Source organism: Sturnira hondurensis, unplaced genomic scaffold, assembly GCF_014824575.4.
Source record: "Sturnira hondurensis isolate 20B ecotype Veracruz unplaced genomic scaffold, ASM1482457v3 Scaffold0021143, whole genome shotgun sequence".
NCBI classification, from domain to species: domain Eukaryota; kingdom Metazoa; phylum Chordata; class Mammalia; order Chiroptera; family Phyllostomidae; genus Sturnira; species Sturnira hondurensis.
Window position 1 is genome coordinate 29,601,331 of NW_028093774.1, and position 22,451 is coordinate 29,623,781.

General features: G+C 38.2%; 1 protein-coding gene across 1 annotated transcript in view; it reads left to right on the plus strand.

Moving 5' to 3' along the window:
• KCNH5 (potassium voltage-gated channel subfamily H member 5) overlaps positions 1-22,451 on the plus strand; it is a 266,667-nt gene that overhangs the window by 150,049 nt on the left and 94,167 nt on the right. The window contains exon 8 of the mRNA XM_037031623.1: positions 13,517-13,716. Coding sequence (XP_036887518.1) covers positions 13,517-13,716 — 200 coding nt within the window. The remainder of the gene's footprint in view (positions 1-13,516; positions 13,717-22,451) is intronic.

Genomic DNA, 22,451 nt, shown 5'->3' on the forward strand with positions numbered 1-22,451 from the left:
TGTGTCCCTTCTGTGTCCCAACCTATTTAACTAGTAAGCAGTTAATTCAAACAATGATTCAGTCAGCTGGTATTGCCTGGAATTCCTCCTTCAAAATTCCAATGTCCCTGAGAGGGGTAGTGTATTAAGTAGTTTTTAATAGTCAGCACATAATTTAAAGACATTAGTGAGATTAGTTTTAACATGATAATTGACGTAGTTTAGGTAGTAGATGGAATGGGGCAGAGATTAGGTGAAGACTGCAAAAGAAGACGTCTGGTTCTCAGGTGGATGCCTAGAGGATGCCTGCATACGTGGGTCATTGCAGAATGATCCACCGGGAGCCATGATAACAGAGCAAGAATGAGAGTAAGCCTTTGAAACTGGACGTTTCTGAAGATCAGCTTCTTCACTTTGTTCTGAAGCCAGCTGGGGTCGTTTCTAATGTTTTAAGAGGCTGAGTGCCACACACACAATCACTGATGGATGCAACACTTTCCTACTGTGCCTTAAATATCATTATTAAAGCGAGACTTTAGTGAATACAAATAAAAAGGGAAATGATGGCTGAACCACCTACGTGGCCTTAAAGGTTACCAGAAATGCATTCTCATATTAATATTTTAAATTGCTGAGTCTAGAGCCAATGATTGCTTGCCAAGACTTATAAAAGAAAGATAATTAGGAAAAGTAAATGTCAGATGTCATCATGAATAGGCACGAACAATCTAAAAAATACAAATTACTAATAAGGAGCTGAGTGCGTGCAGCGTGACCTCAGGAGCAAACAAAATGTGATGGCTAATTTCTTCAGGGCCTGCGCATCATCTTATTGGTTAGTGCGAGCAACCATTGGAATGGCAGCTGAGTTACAATGAATTAGCTAAACATAGATTTTTGTTTGACTCTGCAAATTGTTTGACCGTGAGAAATAAACTATAGTTTATATATTTAGAATGGCTCTCTAAGTTTATGTGTGGAAATTTTGTAAACTACTAAAAGGAAAAGATCATTACATTAGCTTTCTTTCAAAAAATGTGATTGGGAGAATTAAAGATTAATAGTTTTCTGTAGGAAGCAGTGGATACTACTTGAGAGCAGAGATTAGGTCTGTCTGTGTTATTATTGTATCACTGGTGGCTAGTGTAGTGGCATGTAGTAGATACTCAATAAATACATATCTACTGAATGCAACAATGCTTGAATGAATAAAGACAGCTCTTATTTGTGTTAAAGCATCCTTCAATCTTTTAACCTATGTCTCTTTTTGAAAGCATTAAACATTAACTCATGATTCTAACACTTATATTATAAAAATAATAGGCATTTTTGAGCTTTAAAATATAAATATATGTGAAATATTTAGAAAAGCATTTTCCAAAATGTACTTTTGTGTTCTGATGTGCATGATGAGAATCTCACTACCATTTTCACCCAGGGTCTCTATCCACCTGAGAGCCAATCTGTCTTTATTAGAGTTTGTTATTATAGTTGCATAACTAATCAAACTCAGTGACTTAAAACAAGAACAAAATATAATCAGACATTGAAATGGTGAACAAACTGACAGTAACCAGAGGGGAGAAGGGAGGGAGGTAATGGGGGAAAGAAGGAGAAGGGTCATCAAGAAACGTGTATGAAGGACCCGTGGCCAAAGCCAAAGGGGAGTAGGATTGAGGGTGGGGGGTGGGGGTGGGTGGGGTGGGAGAAAGTGGTGGTGGGTAAATGTTGTTCAAGTATTTGAACTACAATAAAAAAACCAAGCAGCTATTTTACTGATGAATCTGCAATTTATGCTGGGCTAGAAGCCCATGACTTATTTCTGGTCCATGTGGTATCAGCTGGGTTGGCTTAAATGGGTCTGGAAAATCTACTTCTTAATTAGCTCAGCCACTGATATGGCTGGTAAGCTGATGTTGTCAAGCTGTTTGCTGCACATATAGTCATCGATTGATGGGGCATCTTTTTTCATATCTCACCTGTCATCATTAAATGTGAATATATGTAGAAAGAGAATGGGTGACCACCTCTGTAGCCTTAGTGTTACCAGAGAAGTCTTCTCATATCAACATTTTAAATTGCTCAGTCTTTGGCCAGTGCTTAGCTGGGAGCTCAGTCAAGGCTATGAGCCAGGGGCCTTGGTTCCTGCCCACGTGAACCTCTCCAAAAAAACGCCTGGGCTTCCTCACAACATGGAAGCTATACTCCAAGAGCAGGTGTTCTAACAGGGAGGAATTGGAAGTTTCTAGTTTCTTGAGGCCTGGGCCCAGATATTGGCATATGATTATATTACCATTGTTAAGTGACCAGATTGTTGGGCAGTCACAGAGTACGCCTGTATTCAAGGGTAAGTGATATCTATGCTGCTTCTCAATGCCAGGGGTGTCAGGGAAGCTGTAGCCATTTTAATATATCACAATTATCTTCTAAATAGTCCCTTTATGGTGATTAAAAATACGACTTTTTATAAGACATTTGTTGGTGAGTATGCCAGAATTATCAAGACTTTACACATGATAAGCTTGTACAATTAGCTAGTTTTAAGTTGTCTTAAGCTAAAAGGTTGCATGAGGGCATGAAACAGGAAGCGTATCAAATTTTAACAAATTAGCCTCGTTGACGTAGGTGAATTGACTCTACGGCATCCTATCCAAAGGGCAGAATTATATAACAGGCCTGTACGAAACTGGCCAGGCCAAACACGGGCATTTGTATTTATTATCTTCACATGGTCAGGACATATATCACCCTGGTTTCTCAATATCTGATAATGCTACCTACGTTAATAATGTATATCCCTTCTATGTTTTTGTATCATCCACAGTGAGACTTTGGCTTGAACAAAATAGTGTTTCTGAAAACCTACCAGCTAGATTTCTGGTGTGTGAATTTACTGGAAAAAAATGTTTGAATTCCTGTTATGTTTCAGGAACTTGGCTGTGCTCTAGAAATACAGCAGTTAGCAAAAAGCCCAGTGGTGGCTCTCATGGAATTTGCATTTCTATCAGAGAAGGTAGATAATAAACAGACAGTAAATGTGATATAATTTAGTGACAAATATGATTTAGAGCAGGGCATAGTAAGGGACTGGAGAGTGATATTGGAAGAAGTGGGTGTTTAGACGGGTGGTCTGGGAAGGGCTCTGTGCTGAGCGGAGACCAAAGTGAGGAGAAGACATAGGCCAGGGGAAGGTTTGCAGAAGCGTGTTTTAGGCAGAGGGGACAGCTGGTGAGGGGGCCCTGAAGAATGAATGCATTCAGAACGTTTGAGTAGCACCAAGAAAGCTAGTGTGGCTGGAGCTTAGGGAGTGAGGGATGACTGTAGAAATTATTTGATTAGTGAGGGAGGCAGTGCTCTGATTATTGTGTCCTTGGACCATGACTAGGTTGGATTTTAGTCTGCGTGTGACTTCATATATATAATTCTTCCTGCTGCAAGAAAAAATTATTTGGAAGCTATTTTCATGATGATGATGATACATAACAATTCATGGATAGTTTTTGCTAGACTTTCTTTTAAACTTTTTTGTATAACTTGTATCTCATTTAACACAGTCCCTTTGTAAAGATTTTAGTGCAATTTTACAGGTGAGGGTGTAGAAGTATAGGGAGATGTAATAACTGGCCCAAAGACACAAAGCTGGTAAGTGGAAAAGCATGTTCTACTAAAGATTCTGCTAGGATGCTGGTAGAGGAGGGGAGAAGTGATTGAATTGAGGCTATATTTTGAAGGTAGAGCCAAGAGGAATTGTTGAAAAGAGTGAATTGAAGGATGATTTGGCTTGGTCTAAGCAACTAGGTGTAGCTTTGCAGTGTACTAAGATGAAAAAGTGCGTTTGGGTTGTTAGAGAAAGAGTGTTGTGCATTAAGAGTTCTCTTTTTGGAGGTTGCAAGATGGCTATAGAATAGCTGGAGGCTCCGTCCACTTGCTTCCCACCTGGGCCAGTCTTGCAGCTAAACCACAGAGCAATCAACTCAAAAATTCAGCTGTGGGTGAGTGGGAGCAGGTGTGAGTGAGCCTGTGCGTGGAAATGTGTGTGTGTGTGTGTGTGTGTGCGCGCGCGCGCCTGCCTGCGAGGGTACTTGGGGGCGGGCAGCCCAGGCCCTTTTGGCAGAGCTTCTGCCACTGCTGCTCCCCAACCCAGTGCATCTGTCTGTGCAGATTTGGAGTGGGAACCATTTCATGGAATTTATAAAATCCTTATCCACAAAGGCGCTGGAGTGGCCGTGCCTGGGCCCCCAGACTTATCTCTGTGCTCTCCACCCCAGGCAGGGCTGCATACCCCACTGCTGCTGGAACCCAGGAGTTGGGGGCTGGGGTACATTCCCAGGAGAGGGCTGTCACTTCCCTGGCCCTAGGAGCCACTGGAACGGTGAACAGGACAGAATCTGACTGAGGAGGCTGTGGATCAGCTAAGGAGCTGGGAGCCCGGGAAGGGGGGAAGCTTTGGCACTGTTGGCTGCAGACACCATGGTGGGAGCATAGGGGCGGGAGCCTGAGGCTGAGACTCACTGGAGGGAGTGGCGCGAGTACCCTACTACCGTCCAGTGTTACAGATGCTGCCGGACTCTTCCCTTCCTTCTCCTACCCCATCAGGATGATATGAGACTTGAAAGAAGATGGTACATACAGGATATAATGTATTGATTTGAGAGGAGGAGAGGCATCAGTGTGAAAGAGAAGTGTTGATAGGTGGTCTCCCGTATGTGCCCCAAATGGGGTTCCAGCCCACACCTAGAAGCCCTGACAAGGCAGAGGCAGCCATGGTAGGGGTTGAGCCCCTTTGTCAGCCAGACGGGGGAAGTTCCCACCCATGAACAGACCATAACAATCAGGACCCAAACACAACAGGAGAGTCCACATAATCCACACGAGGGACAACCCTAGAGCATCCAGGTCAGGAGATCAAGGAGTCTGCACTGTGGGGGAGGGGGGGTCTCTGCTCTGGGGAAAGATGAAAACTGCTGGAGACAAACCCACCATTTTTTTTTCTTTAAAGAGGCAAAGCACGGGTTTTGCGTTTTTGGCTACCCACTTAGAGCCCCAGCAAAGGGAGAGTGGCACAGACTGTCATCGCATGAGGAGAATTGTGGGTGGGAGGCACTGGGAAGAGTTTCAGTGGAGCGGCTGTGGGATTTCCAAGGCCTGGCTATCTGAGATCCATAGCAGCCATGTATCTTCAGAAGAACTGGACCCTCCCAGGGGAAAATCCGTTATCTTACCCTGTGGGATACCACTCTCCCCTGCTCCGGAAATCCCCTCACCACAACCTCTGAAACTCTGTTCGCTCCACTCAGGAACTTTTTTTGCTCTTTTCTCAGTTTTGCTCTGTCTTGGTCTTCTCTTTTTTTCTTTCTTTTCTCCCAGCCTAAGTCTTAACCCTTACTGAGGATACAGCAACTTAAGTAGACTCAGGAATCCTCAGAGACTGGTGGTAGGGTGCAGCCCACCCGTACATTATTCCTGGGAAACAGACTGGTGCTTCTCCATCATGGGGGAGCCACAAAAACACTCCCCCACCATCTGGCAGACCCAAAATCTGGGCTCTGGAAGCCTGCTAGGGGCCCTGCTCTGCCAAGTACAGGGAAATGATCTTGGACAGACTCAGAATAGTGGCACAAGGAAGGGGAACACACCCACCGTCTTCCCTGAAGTCTGAAAGGCACCTGCCTTGGAAGATCCAGGAATCATAGCTCCTGTTTCCACCAGAAGCTCTCCCAGAAATGATCAGGTCTGTGACTAGTCTAAGATTGATAGCAGGCCAGCAGACAGGTAGGCAGGCAGGCAGAGGCTAATCCTGTGATGACTTGAGACATTTGCTGACACACCCCTGGACCCAGGGCTGATAAAAGCCAGCTTTGTAGAGCAGCTTGGCCCACCTGGGAGCAGCCAAGCCCAGAAGAAGCAGCCACAAACTGTGGATGGCCTGTAGCTTTAAAAAGGTGGCTAAGGGCCAGACGTGGACAGCACCTGACATTGACTTACACTGGACTCAGACATCAGGACAGTATTCAAAGGAAGAAGCCAGAAGGCAAGATCTAAACTGTGCTGAGACAAATCTGACTTGGTTCTTTTTTCATTATCTTGGCTATTTTTTCTTATTCATCGTCTTTTATCTTGTTACTCACTTTTTCTTTGCTTTTCTTTTTGGTGCTCTAATTTTTTTTGTCTTCTATTCTACTTTTACTTTCGATCACTTCATTGTTCCTTTCTCTCCTTTTAGTATTTTTGTTACTTTTTCTGTGTTCATTTTCCCTGTTTTCCTCTTTTATTTCATTATAAATAGTAGTTCTCTTCCCCTTTCTAATCTCATTATCACTTTTTTCTTTGGTCTTCTCATATTCATTTTCCTTCCCCTCTTTATCTGCTGTTACATTTGGCTTTCTGCTATTGTTCTTGTTCTCTTGTGGTTGATATTGCTGAGCTGGTCGGGGGAGTTGCTTGTTTTGGTGTTGTATTTGTGTTGTTTTGCATTGTTCTGCCAGCCCCTCTACAACAGTGTATAACATGTGGTGGAGGCTGAACCTCTTAGCCAGCCAGATGGAGGGAAGTCCCACCAGTGAAGGTGACAATAATAATCAAGATGCAAATACAACAGGAAAGTCCATGTAATCCACAGAGAGGTAATTCCTAGAGGATCCACATCAAAAGATCAAGGAGTCTGCACCACTGGGTCCCTCCACAAGTCAGAGAGTCAAAGCAAATCAATCTAATAAATAGAAACAGACACAGAGACAACTAACATGGGGAAATGAAGAAAGAACTCCAAACCAAAAGAAAAAGGAATTTCCAGGAAAAGAGCTAAGTGAAACTGAGTCAAGCAATTTATCAGATACAGAGTTCAAAGTAAGGGTTATAAGGATGCTCAAGGAACTTAGTGAGAACTACTAGGAACTTAGTGACATTTACATCGACATGAAAAATGACATAGCAATCTTGAATAAGAACCAGTTGGAAGTGAAGAATTCAATATATGAAATGAAGAATAGACTAGAAGGAAGTAAAAGGAGGCTAGATGAAGCAAAGGATTGAATGAGCGAGTTAGAAGACAGGATAGAAATAAATACCCAGTCAGAGCAACAGACTTAAAAAAGACTCAGAAAGAATGAGGATAGTTTAAGGGAGCTTTAGGACAACATTAAACACAATGATATTCACATCATAGAGATACCAGAAGGAGCAGAAAAGAAGGAAAAAGGGATGGAAAACCTGTTTGAAAAAATGATGACAGAAAACTCCCCTAACTTGATGAGGGAAAAAGTTATGTAAGTCCAGCAAGAACAGAGGGTCCCAATCAAGATGAACCCAAAGAGGCCTACTCCAAGACACATTATAGTCAAAATGGAAAATTTCAAGACAAAGAGAGAAGCTTAAAGACAGCAAGGGAGAGACCACTAGTAACATACAAGGGAGCTCCGATAAAGCTATCAGCTGATTTCTTGACAGAAAAGCTACAAGCCAGAACAGATTGACACAAAATATTTCAAGAAATTAAAAGCAAGGATCTTCAACCTAGAGTCTTCTAAGCAGCAAGGCTCTCAGTTTAAATGGAAGGCAAAATAAAGAGCTTCCCAGACAAAAGAAGGCTAAAAGAATACCTCTCCACCAAGTCAGCACTGCAAGAAATACTAAAGAGACTGTTTTAGGAAGAAGAAGAAATAGAGAGAGAGAGAAAGAGAGAGGAACACAGTTCAAAGGGAGGGGGAAAGGCAATGAATAATAATAATATCAATCTATCAATAAGCTTAAATGTAAATGGATTAAATGCTCCTATCAAAAGATATAGGTAGCTGAATGGATAAGACCCACATATATGCTGTCTATGACTCCCACCTGAGAACAAAAGATCTACACAGATTGAAAGTGAAGGGGTAGAAAAATTCTGCCAAAAAACTGCTTAAACTAATAAATGAATGTGGCAAAGTAGTGGGATACAAAGTCAATATTCAGAAATTGATGCCATTTTTGTACACCAACAATGAACTATCAGAAAGAAAATCTAAGAAAAAATCCCATTTACTATAGCAGCAGCAACAATAACAACAAAAAGGTCCCTAGGAATAAATTTAGGCAGGGAGGTAAAAGACCTGCATTCAGAAAACTATAGAACACTGAAGAAGGAAATTGAGGAAGATACAAATACATGGATGAATATACCCTGTTCATGGATTGGGAGAATTAGCATCATTAAAATGTCCATACTACCCAAAGCAATCTATAGATTCAACACAATTTCTATTAAAATACCAAGGGCATATTTTACAGATCTAGAACAAGTATTCCAAAAATGTATATGGATCCAAAAAAAGACACTGAATAGCCACAGCAATCATGAGAAGAACAAAATTGGGGGGATCATAATACCTGATATAAAACGATAGTATAAGGCCACTGTAATCAAAGCAGCCTGGTACTGCCAGAAGAACAGACACATAGATCAATGGAACAGAATAGAGAGCCCAGAAATAAACCCCTGTCTCTATGGTCAATCAATATTTGACAAAGGATGTACGAGCATACAATGGAGTAAAAATAGCCTCTTCAATAAATAGTGTTGGGAGAACTGGACTGGTACATGCAAAAAAAGGAAACTAGGCCACCAACTTACAACATAAACCAGAATAAACTCAACATGGATAAAAGACTTAAATATATGTCATGATACTATAATAGTCCTAGTAGAAAAATAGGCACTAAATTTCAGATATCCCACACAGCAATATTTTTGCTGATATATCTCCTAGGGCAAGGGAAGTAAAGAACAAAATAAACATATGGGACTACATAAAATTAAAAAGCTTCTGCATGGCCAAAGAAACAATCATCAAAATGAAAAGGCAGCTGAATACATGGGAGAACATATTTGCCAATGATACCTTGGACAACGGTTTGATCTTTAAAGTAAATAAAGAACTCATATGACTCGACACCAGAAAGACAAATAATCCATTTTAAAAATAGGCAAAGGACCGGAACAGACATTTCTCCAAGGAGGACATATAGATGGCCCATAGACATATAAAAGGATGCTCAACATTACTATTATCTGGGGGATGAAAATTAAAACCACAATGAGGTATCACCTCACACCTGTCAGAATGGCCATCATTAATAAATCAACAAATGACAAGTGCTGGTGAGGATGTAGAGAAAAGGATACCCTACTGCACTTTTGGTGAGAATGTAGACTGGTGCAGCCACTGTGGAAAACTGTGAAATTTCCTCAAAAACTTAAAAATGGAACTGCCTTTTGACCCAGTGATTCCACTGCTGGGAATATACCCTAAGAATCTGAAAAACACCAATTCAAAAGAACTTATGCACTCTTGTATTTATAGCAGTGCTATTTACAATAGCCATGTGTTGGAAACAGCCTCAGTGCCCATCAGTAGATGAATGGATTAAAAAATTATGGTACACTGACGCAATGGATTGCTATGCATCTCAAAGATAGAAGGAATTCCTACCCTTTGTGAGAACCTGGATGAAACTGGAGACTACTATGCTAAGGGAATTAAGCCAGTTGGTAAAAGACAAATACCATATGATCTCACTTATAAGAGGAAACTAATGAACAAAATAAGCTAATGAGCAAAAAAGAAGCAAAGACATAGAAACAGGGAACAGACTGACAGCTGCTGGAAGAAATGGGGGAGCGTGGTGGACTGAAGGGTAAGGGGCTAGTCAAAGAACATGTATGAATGACCCATGGACACAGACAAGAATGGTGGAATGGACTGGGGAAGCAGGGGTTGGGGCAGACAGAGGAGGACTATGGGGGGAAAATCAGGACAACTATAATAGAATAAAGAAGACTTTTTAAAAGTAAAAAAAAAAGTTCTTTTTTTGGACATGGTTGACTTGAATGTCTATTGGGCATTTAAGTAGATATGTGTATTAATAATAATTCAGGACAGAGGTATGCTTACCATGGAGAGAAGCTGCATGTGGTTGCATGCAATCTTTCTGCACTCTTTTTGCAACTTATTTTAAAGTAAAAGAAATGTAAATATATACATATACATATACTTGAATCTCTTACCTTAGTTTATAACCTTCTTTTTTTAAAATTACTTTATTGTTGTTCAATTACAGTTGTCTGCATTTTCTCCCCACCCCTTGCCCCTACCCCAGCCAAGCCCACCTCCCTCCCTTGGTTCCACCCTCCCCCTTGGTTTTATCCGTATGTCCTTTATAGTAGTTCCTGCAGACCCTTCTCCCCATTGTCCCCTCCCCCCTCCCCTCTGGCTATTATTAGATTGTTCTTAATTTCAATGTCTCTGGTTATACTTTGTTTGCTTTTTTCTTTTGTTGATTATGGTTCAGTTGAAGGTGAGATCATATGGTGTTTGTCCCTCACTGCCTGGCTTATTTTGTTTAGCATAATGCTCTCCAGTTCCATCCATGCTGTCGTGAAGGGTATAAGGTCCTTCTTTCTTTCTGCTGCATAGAATTCCATTGTGTAAATGTATCATAGTTTCTTGATCCGCTCATTTGCTGATGGGCACTTAGGTTGCTTCCAGCACTTGGCTATTGTAAATTGTGCTGCTATGAACATTGGGGTGCATAGGTTCTTGTGGATTGATGTTTCAGGGCTCTTAGGGTATAATCCCTGCAGTGGAATTTCTGCAGGTTCCCATTTCTCTGCATCCTCTCCAACACTTGTTTGTTGCTTTGTTTATGATGGCCATTCTGACCAGTGTGAGGTGGTATCTCATTGTGGTTTTAATTTGCATCTCTCTGCCGGCTAGTGATGTTGAGCCTCTTTTCATATGTCTCTGGATCCTCTGTATGTCCTCCTTGGAGAAGTGTCTGTTCAAATTTTTTGCTCATTTAAAATTTTTTTTGTCTTCCTGGAATGGAGTTGTGTGAGTTCTTCATATATTTTGGAGCTCAAACCCTTGTCCAAGATATCATTGGCAAATATGTTTTCTATATAGTTGGTTCTCTTTTCATTTTAATGCTGTTTTCTTTAGCCACATAGAAACTTTTTAATTTGATGAGGTCCCATTTGTTTATCCTTTCCTTTATGTCCCTTGCTTTAGGGGACATATCCGTGAAGATGTTGCTGTGTGGAATGTCTGAGATTTTCCTGCCAATGTTTTCCTCTAGTACTTTTATGGTGTTACAACTTATACTTAAGTCTTTTATCCACCTTGAATTTATTTTGGTGTATGGTGTAAGTTGGTGATCGAGTTTCCTGTTTTTTGCATGTCCAGATCTCCCAACACCATTTGTTGAAGAAGCTGTTTTTACTCCATTTTATGCTTCTTCCCCCTTTGTCAAATGTTAATTGACCGTAGAGACTTGGGTTTATTTCTTGGCTTTCTCTTCTGTTACATTGGTCTAAGTGCCTATTTTTATGCCAATACCGGGCTGTTTTGATTACAGTGGCCTTGTAATACAGTTTGATATGAGGTATTGTTAACCCATCCTGCTTTTTTTTTCTTTCTCAAAATTGTTGCAGCTACTCAGGGTCATTTATGGTTCTATATAAATTTATGAAATGTTTGTTCTATATCTGTGAAATATGAGATTATGACCTTCTTTAGTTATCCCCAGTGAAGAAGGACTCCATACTTCCATGAAAATAGGAGTCAAAGTGGATATGTTTGTAAATATGCCAAAGTTATGAGATCTTGATTATGTTCTTCATTTATTAATGCTGCAAACTTTTAATACATTGGCAGTTTTCTTTATATTTTAGTTCTTAAACTTTTCATTTGAGCAGAATGTACGCATATTTAATGAACCCAAAATATGAAGTGTGTGGTAATTTGTTACACTAAAATGCAGTAGAAAGACACTTTGGCAAATACATAATATTGCAAGCATCTTAGGGAGCCAAATATGTGAAATATATCAAAATTATACATGGTTCTCTGATATTTATTGACAACTTGTAATTGCTGGACACTATTAAAACACATGAGTGTAGCATGATTTTATTAATTCATAAATGCTCATTATTTTGAAAACATACATTCTTATTATTTCTCTTTTCTAAAAATGTGAAATTCTGTATTTGTTACATAATTATTGATTATTTATTTATTATTAATAAATTAATAACATTTATTAACATTATTTCTATGTTTGTTTTTGTTAGTACCACAATAGTGGAATACAGATGTTAAGTTTGTGATTACCTCTACTTTTTTAAAATAAAGGCTTAAAGATCCAGTTGAGAGTGTCAGCACTATATTCTTCTTACTCAGTTTTAACAAACATCATCTATCTTGAAAATTATCTGCACTGACATAAAAATTCCTAAGTAAGCAGAAAACTGGCTAAATATTTCTAAAATTATTGCTTCCTGTTGTAAAATTATAATTTGTTGTACTCAGAGAACAATTGTTCTTGAAAGAAACAAATGATTTTCTGAAAGTATGTTAAGGATCTTAAGTTGCTTCCCTAGCTTGATTTTCTATCACTTCCATCAGCAGGGATTTGTTTGATGAAACAGCAAAGGGAAACAGCCTGTACTTTGTTTAGAGGAGTCATTTTATACAAAGGCTTGGAGGATGGAAAATGGAAATGATCCTCGTCTGATATTCTACTAAATTGTCAAGTGCTTATGTAATGTACATTCCTGTAAACATTGTTTTTACTAAATGTTAAGGTAAATAAAGCTCTGCCCTTGTTCAAAAGAGCTTAGTGTTAACAAGGGGGTGAAGTCAAAGGTACAGGACAGGGTGGGGTTGTGTGCAGTTGGGGGTGTGTTTGATTTGGGGTGAACTCAACTGCTTTTCAAAGCTTGTAAACATGAGTGGCCTGACCAGATGTGAAGAGAGAAGGCTTGGTCATTTATGGATTGAGTGAGGAGGTCATAGTCAGGGGCATTACAAAACCCTCTCCCAGTAGTGGGCTCCTATGTATAAATACACTGGTCTGCAAGCTGGCTTTACTCTTAATTAAAATGATGGAATCAAAAAATTTGCAACACTGATGTACTGACATGGGTTTACTAGCTTTTAGGCATTTCCAAAGTTTTATTTTAGCTCCAACTTATTTAATTCCAACCATGTTTCTCCTCAGAAACTTCTAAAAATGGACCACTTAATCTGTCTCCATCCCCTATATTTCTTGTGCTCTGCCAACAATATTTATAAGTAGGGAAGTATTCCGAAAGCTAGAAGGTGCAAGCAGTGAGAAAGAGTGTACATTTCTGAAATGGATCATCAATCCTTGTAACATTCAAATTGATTAGGCTTTATTCATCAGGCAAGGCTAGAAGTTAACTTAAGATGTAAGGTTAGAATTCCTTAGGTAAATTATAAGTTTAGGTCATTAATTTTTCACAAAATCTGTTAGCCATTCTCATGTTTTGCCACATTGACAAGAGTGTTGCATGTTCATAAAATTATGGTTCTCTTACTGGATGAATACCAGATTCCAGGTACTCTTTTCTCAAGAGTTAACATGAATTAACCCCTCAAGTTGATAAAGATATCTGTTACATTATTCATTGATGGGGCCAATATTCCTATTTTTGTTTGGGATATTTGTTTCATTTTTGTCATTTCTTCTCTTTCAGCTCTCCTTTATGCAACTATTTTTGGAAATGTTACCACAATTTTTCAGCAAATGTACGCCAACACCAACCGATACCATGAGATGCTGAATAATGTACGGGACTTCTTGAAACTCTATCAGGTCCCCAAAGGCCTTAGTGAACGAGTCATGGATTATATTGTCTCAACATGGTCCATGTCTAAAGGCATTGACACAGAGAAGGTATGGGTAATTGTTGTTGTTGTTACTTATTTTCTACTTCAGTCGGATCTTTAGAAGCCTGTAGTTTTCCCGCTCACATATTTATTGCTTGTATAATTGCTTCATAAATGCTACTCTATTTCAGAAGTAACATATTAATCAATCATATTATTGAGTGCTTAGAAGGTGCAAAACACTCAGCCATTAATCGTCAATTAGTACTAGTCACCACACTTAATTTAGAAATTGTTGTTCCTAAAAACAGCTAATTACTGCAGTTCCATAAAACACACCTATTACCACTCAGAGTGATTTCCTGCATTCCTCCAAAACCCTAACAGTGATGCTGTGTCTCCCGGTCAATTTTATTCCTTTGACGTTTTGCCCATTTTAAATTTAGAAAGCAACTTCCTTGCTTATAAACTAAAAAATTATGCTTGCTATCCTCCACTTAAATTTCTCCCATTTCTCTCACATGTTTATAAAGCAACTTATAGTGCTTAGCTTTTTCCATACAAATCTATTAAATAGATATCATCCTCCCCATTCATTTGACATCTCTAATTTTTTGCTTGTGTTCTCATGGAACCTTACAAATTTCTCCCCATCTGTCTTGTATTAGAGGCAAAGAAGGAACTGAAGGTCTTCTCACAATAAAGAAAACCAAGTAAAAAAATTTACTTCTGCCTTGCTCAGTGGGTTGGGCATTGTCCTGCAAACCAAAAGGTCACTGGTTCAATTCCCAGTTGGGGTATATGACTGGATTGTGGGCCAGGTCCCCAGTTGGGGGCATGCAAGAGGCAACCAGTTGATATTTCTCTTGCACATTGATGTTTCTCTTCCTCCATTTCTCCCTCCCTCTCCTCTCTCTAAAAGTAAATAACAATATTTCCACCTCCTTCATGCAATTGATGCACACGAGAGTTTTGGAGGAAACTGATTGTGAGCCATGTTACTTTGTGAGCAGCAGTGAGACTTTTATTTTTAGGTACTGATTTTTGACAGATGATAGTGATATAGCACATGACTTTCCTTGCCATTTCCCATGAATTTGATTTGTTCTCTTCATTGTATGAGTTTGACTTGTAGTTTTTCTCTAAGACTTGCTCAGCAAGCACCTTTCAAAGTCAGTGGGAAAGAGCAAATGAGTAAAGTAGGTGTTTAATTAGGGAATTTCATGAAACCACAAGCAGGCAGTGTTTTAAGCCAGAGCAGGCATTGCTAGGAGCAGAGGGTCGAGGGGGACAGGTAGAGAACAAACACGGAAGGTGAAAAGTGGGGGGGAGCAGTCTCAGGGTGTGTGGGTGATACACTCAAGGGCAGCTATTTGGGAGGACAGTGAAAGACGGTGAGATGTGCTCCCCTAAACGTTTTACAACATGCAGTATAAATTTTCTAGTTCAATGGCCACATAAAGCGACCACAGAGGAGAAAAGGACAAAGTACATTTCCATGGAATTTGATTAATATGCAAATGAACCAGTAAATGGTTAGTAGGGAGGGTATCCAAAGAAAGAACAGGATCTTCCTCAGAGGGGCAGGTATGAGTCAGCATTTAAAACTTAAATTCAGGATGTCCTGTGAGGTCCACATTCAGGGAAACTGATATCAAGAGGCAACGATCTACCTTGTCCATCACCACCTCAGGCAGAAGCTTTACTTTCCAGAAAATACAGTGGGGTCCCATGGCTTTACTGTACCAGTAGCTGACAGAAATATCAGTAAAATGGTAGAATGATGGATGGTCTTTTACATGAGAAAAGAGCCAGACCTGTAGCCTGTGCCACTTCTGGTGGACCTGCTGAACTCCCTGCTTCATGACATTGTTAGGGTGTGATGCGCTGGCATGGGGTGTTGGCATGGCACGTGCCATGTAGCAGGAAATGATTTCTAGGTTCCTATTACCACAATTTACCACAATTCTTTGGTGTTCATAATTTGTACTTCTGATTAGTAGAGTATCCACTTGAGTAAAAGGAAAAAATAGGTTGAGAGGCTAATATTAATAGTGAAATAAAAATTTAATTCAAAAGAAAAGATTTTTAGAGAAATAAGGATAAATATAAAAATGAATTAGCTTTTGGGAAAAAATCATGGTTGTGCCTTCTAAGTGAATGGGAAATCTGTGGGTAGTTATTAGCTAATAGAAGAAGCAGATTTAAATAACTGGTAAATATGAAAGTTTTGTTGTACATGTATAAAACATGTCTAAATTTAATTTGTTGTGGCAGCAAACTCCCAGGCCTATGTTAATTTCTTGCAGCCCATTCAGAAAATCCCCACCCAGGGTCATAAGAACTAACCATAACAGCAGTGTAAGTAAAGAGACACAAGCCAAAGTCTGGGCCTAGGAAGGGGGTGTAGGAGATTTCCACTAATTGCACAGGCAATGAGGGTGAATTTAAAAATGTATTCTTAGACTAAATACTAAATGCTATATCAAACAAGAAGAAAACAAAAATAGGCAGCTAGATCTCTGGTTTAGTAGTGAACCTAAGAACCAGAGAAAAGACTTACATTCCTGTTAGGCATTCAGCTATACGACTAATAATTAGTATATGAGGTCTATCTGGAAAAAGTCTAACCATTGTTAAAATAAAGAGAACAGTTTGTGTGAATTGATGTGGACTGGAATTTGCATGAGTGAATGATAATGACTTTACTGTATCAGTCAGCGAGGGTGGTAAATGCCATTGCGTGAGCATATGTACTGTGTAGCCGTTGCATTCAGAATGACTGAGTGAGTGGCACAATGAGTCTGCAGCCAATTTTGTGTTAAGCTTCAAAATTCCTCCTTGAAACTGTTTGGATGATTCAGAAGGCAGCAACTGTGGGCAACTGGTGATTGGCAGCTTCATCATGACAACTTGCTCGCTCATGCATATCATCTCATGCAGAGTTTTTTGGCAAAACATCAAATCACCCAGGTAACTCAGTCCTCCTACAGACTAGATTTGGCTCCCAGTGACTTATGGCTTTTCGCAAAACTAAAATCACCTTTGAAAGGGAAGAGATTTCAGACCATTGGTGAGATTTAGGAAAATACAACAGGGCAGCTGATGTTGATCAGAACTGTGTGAGGTCCCAAGGCGCTGACTATGGAGGGGACTGAGGCATCATTGTCCTATATACAGTGTCTCTTGTCTCTTGTATCTTCTTCAATAAATGTCTCTGTTTTTCATATGACATGGCTGGATGCCTTCTGGAAAGACCTTATATAAAACATATAACTTAAAAATATTATAATAAAGTAGTGAGGTATATATGCAAGAATTAGCCAAAAAAAGAGAGGGAATAGATATTTTAGAACTAGATTTTACTATGGATAATAACTGAATATAAGTGAAAGGATACATTGCAAGGACAGAACTGATATATTATTTAATATAATTATAACAAGCTAAAAATCTAAGAAAATGTTTAGTGAGAGTTTGTTTACATGACTTAACATAAATATCAGAAGGACTGAGAGTTAAATGTAAAAAATAAAAAATTATAAAGTATTAGAAGAAAACACATAAATACTTTTGTATGTATTAAAACAATGGAATACATAATGAAGAAGTAATAAATAGGTATGACTAGAAAATGTAAAACTTCTCATACCAAAAACTATGCAAATGAGAGAATTTGCAATAAATATCATAAGTGAAAGATGAATTATCTTATATGTAAAGGCGATTTTATAAATCAGTAAGAAGAACCAAGGACAAAAATGAGCTGAGCACATAGGTAATTTATAGAAGACAAAAATACAAATTATTAATAAACATACAAAAATATTCTTTTTACTTGTAATGAACTAATATTGAAACATCAAGAAACCATTTTTAATCTGCCAAATGGACAAAAATAATGTCCAGTCTTAGACAAGTCTTTAGTGACTGATACTATCATATAATTTTGGTCTGTGTGTAATTTGATAGGGCATTGCGTGACTGAAGCTTGACCAAGATAATATCCTAAAGTTGGAATAGTCTACAGCTCAGTCCTGTGCCTCTTCTTTTTTCTGACTATATTTTTTCCTTCAATGATATAATGTAATTCAATTATTGTAGTAATATATGCTAATATCATGGAAATATATGTACTCATCTTTGAACTATTCCCTGAACTGTACTTTCTAACCAATCGCCTAATCATGTCCAGTGAAATTGTCCAGAAGTGAACTCCCAGTCATCTCCTATCAACCTGCTCCACTAACATTCTTTCCCGATGCAATTAATGAAAGCTCCAATCCTCAGCTGCTTAGGGTGAAACCCCCTGCATTAAAACCGCTGCCAAATTTTGTTGGCTCCAGCTCCAGTTATCACTTTTATTGCTATTACCTGGTTCAAGTCATTGTCATGTTCTATCTGGGTTATTGTATAGCCGAATAGCTGTACTTTTATCTTTGTCCCCATATAGTGTATTCTCAGCACTGCAGCCTATGAGTTTATATGACTTCCGTAACAAAGCTTTTTATCTATCTGTCCATCCATCCATTCATCATCTATATATCTTTTATACATTCATCTTTACTATGGGATACTTTTTAAAACATTTTATTTATTTTTAGAGAGAGGGGAAAGGAAGGAGAGAGGAGAGAAGCATCAATGTTTGGTTGCCTCTCATGTGCCCCCTACTGGGGGCCTGGCCTGAAACCCAGGCATGTGCCCTGACTGGGAATCGAACTGGAGACTTGGGTTTGCAGGGCACACTCAGTCCACTGAGCTATTCCAGCCAGGGCTGGGGTTTTTTGATAATGAGAATGATTGAGTCTGTTAAAAATACAAGAGTAGAAAAAAATGAAAGGCTGATGACAGCAATGACATAAATTCTATAATTGTAGTTATAAAATCTTAGAAACAAGAATGTACTTGATGATGTCACTCTAGTAAACAGTTTCTCAATTTTTACAAATATCCCATTTTTGAGGTTAGAGATTTCTATTAGATTTCCTATTCTTCAATAAGCCAAATACTTGTCTTGCTGTATTTCTTGTCCCACATTTTATTGGTTGTTTCCTTCAGATATTTTATTAATGGTGGTTGTTACAAGATTTAACTATGTGTATATAATGAAAAAGATGGAAATATAATGTGTGAAGCTAAATGCCTTTGATATGATGCTTCTCTTGTTACCTCTAAAAGAGCTATATTTTTTTAGTTGCTAGTAAAATAGAATTTAATGAAGCGTGGCAGCTAATTACAGAAAAACCTTCACCCCAATTACTGAGATTTCCCTCTGTCATTTCTACATACTAAGTTTTATAGATTTTTTGAATTCAAAAGCAGAATCAAATTAATCACTGTGATTTAATTCAGTCTTAATTTGCCTTATGTGGATAACGCTTTCTCTTATATAAGTGGTGGCATTAAAATCAGTACTGATGTGGACATTGTAGCATTTGTATCATCAAAGGTAGCCTTAGGTGACTTTCTTTTAAATTTATAGAACAATACTTAGATTAATTTTATTTGATTGAAAGTATTTTATTGACTACTAATTATAATCACTGTTTTTAGATTCTTTTAAAATTTAATAACCAAAATCTATCCTCTGGGCTTTGATACTTGCTAATATTCTATGCACATAAAAGACAAGGGAAATGGGTGGAATGAGTGAAGATTTAAAAAGAAAGAGGAGATTATGAAAAGATCGGAGGTCGGTTAAAGCTAAAAAATGTACCCTACAGTTTGAAATGATTTTACTGGAAAATAATTCAAGTGAAGTAGATGGTTAGAGACTTTATTTTCAGCTTTTGGGATCCTATGAAAGAATGTAAGTGCCCATCAGTAAATGAATGGATCAAAACTTATGGTACATTTACACAATGGAATACTACACAGCAGAAAGAAAGGAGCTCCTACCCTTTGCAATAGCATGCATGGAACTGGAGAGCATTATGCTAAGTGAAATAAGCCAGGAGGTGAAAGACAAATACCATATGATCTCACCTATAAGTGGAACCTAGTCAACAAAACAAAGCAAGCAAAATACAACCAGAGACATTGAGATAAAGAACAAACTGACAGTAACCAGAGGGGAGGTGAGAGGGGATAATGGGGGGAAAAGGGCAAAGGGTTTTCAGGAATAACTATAAAGGACACATGGACAAAACCAAGGGGGTGGGAGGTGGGGATGGCTGGGGTTGGGTGGAATAGGAGGGGAATGGAGACAACTGTGCCTAAACAACAATAATAATAAAAAAAAAGAATGTACAACTTGTATAATATGTAGACCACATATTTCTCATCATATTGGATTTTGTTCATCTTGTTTTATAGAATGAAGCTTAACATTAATCTTGTCATCATATTCTAATTTTTTAATGTCTTTTTTTCTAGGATATAGTTTGGAAAAATCAATAGAAACAGCTCTTTGGTTTTCATTTCTTGTTTCATGTGTTTTGTAATAAGCATAAAATACCACTGGGAAGATCCCATTATATGAAAAGTTCTGGTAGAATTATGCACAATATTCAAGCACAATTGTGCCTTTAGAATTAAAAGAAATTTAGATTTTGAATATTTTAAAATCTTAGTTTATTTTTAAACCTACTGTATTACAGAAGCACTCTACTTCCTCCAAATATAGTAGGCAATGTATATATTTTATCTATAATTAGAAGTAACTTCCTTTTGATCAATTTACTTTATTTTTTTTTAAGATTTTGTTTATTTATCTTTAGAGGGGAAGAGAAGGAGAGAGGGAGAGAAATATCAATGTATGTTTGCCTCTCATGCGTCCCCTGCTGGGAACTGGTCTGCAACCCAGGCATGTGCCCTGACTGGGAATCAAACCACAGTTGTTTGGTTCGCAGGCTCGTGCCCAGTCCACTGAGCTACACCAGCCAGGGCTTGATGGATTTACTTTAATATGTATTTTTAATTTAGAAAAGCATCTCTAAATATTTCTTTGTATTCATAAATGTGAAAAACAAGGGTGACATTCTTATATATGCATGGCATCATTTTCTTGATTCAATATTTAAATACTTCAAGAGGTCCCTGTGGCAATATACAACTGAAGCCAAAAGCGAAGGCAGCAGCCTTCCAAGAATAGCTCCACAGACAGATATGCTGGGCTCAGTGTGCCATGTAAATGCATACATGTGAGTACAAGTATAGTAAAAGGAAACTGAATTGGTCTTAAGACGCATTAAAAGATGTTTGTCTTTGGATCTAGAGAGGTAATAATCATCCCAATACAGTCTATATTAATCCAGCTTCCAACTGGATAATTTATTTTTGTTTATTTTATTTTATTTTTTATTGTTGTTCAAGTACAGTTGTCCCCATTTTCCCCCTACTACACCTCCCCACCTCTCCATCCCCACCTCTCCATCCCCACCTCCCACCATCAATCTTACCCTCCTTTGGCTTTCTCCATGGATCTTTTTACATGTTCCATGATGACCCTTACCCTTTCCCCCCCATTTTCCCCTCCCACCTCCTCTCTGGTTACTGTCAGTTTGTTCTTTATTTCAATGCCCCTGGTTCTATTTTGCTTGCTTGTTTGCTTTATTGATTAGGTCCCACTTATAGATGAGATCATATGGTATTTGTCTTTCACCATCTGGCTTATTTCATGTGGTATAATGCTCTCCAGTTTCATCCGTGCTCTCATACAGTGAAGGAGCTCCTTCTTTCTTTCTGCTGCATAGTATTTCATTGTGTGAATGTACCATAGTTCTTTGATCTACTCATTTACTGATGGGCACTTAGGTTGCTTCCAGCACTTGGCTATTGTAAATTGTTCCAGCTGGATATTTTAAAAGAAATATTATCAAATGTCCACACGCATACCAGAAGATAATCATGAAGGTATAAAGTTCTGGGAATCTTGTTATAAGTCTCATAGTTAAAAGAAATACGAATATTTAGTTTGGCTAATTGAAGACTTGGGGAGAATTATGACAAGTGACTTAATATATTTGCAACAACATTGGTGGACCTAGAGACTATTATGCTAAGAGAAATAAGTCAGTCAGAAAAAGCTAAGAACCATGTAATTTCATGCATTTGTAGTATAAAACTGAAACTGATTGACACAGACAACAGTAGGGTGGTTACCAGAGGGAAGGGGGTAAGGGAGAAGTAAAGGATAAAAGGGCCAGAGATATAGTGACAGAAGATGATTTGACTTTGGGTGGTAGATACATAATGCAATGTACAGATCATGTATTGTGGAGATGTACACTTGAAACCTATATAATCTTATTAACCAATGCCATTCCAATCAATTTAATTAATTTAAAAAATTAAAATAAGAATATTCGAACTATTTAAAATACATTGCTCTATGTAATTCAGAAGAAAATGAACTTCTTACCAGTAAAGAATACAGGCAGAATGTAGTACAGGTCCCAACACTAAGATTACATGGTAATTGTGTCTAAATACTTTTGAGTCCCATTATTTGTCAGATGTTGTTTATAATCCAGACACATATATTCAAGGGATCTTGTATAAAAAAATATAGGAAAAAGACCTGAGTATATTTGGGTGGTGAAATATGATACAATACATAGATGATGTAATACAAAATTGTACACCTGAAACCTATGTAATTTTTTAACCAGTCACTCCCATAAATTCCATAAAAATTAAAAAAAATTATAGAACACATTTCTGTAATAGTAATTATTTCTCCCCAATGTTTTCTTAGTAAATGTAAATACTATAGTTTTAAAAGTGAAACTAACTGGTTTTTCCAAGGTGATAGAATAAATACCACATTTAAAAAATTATGAGGACCCAGAATGCCTGATA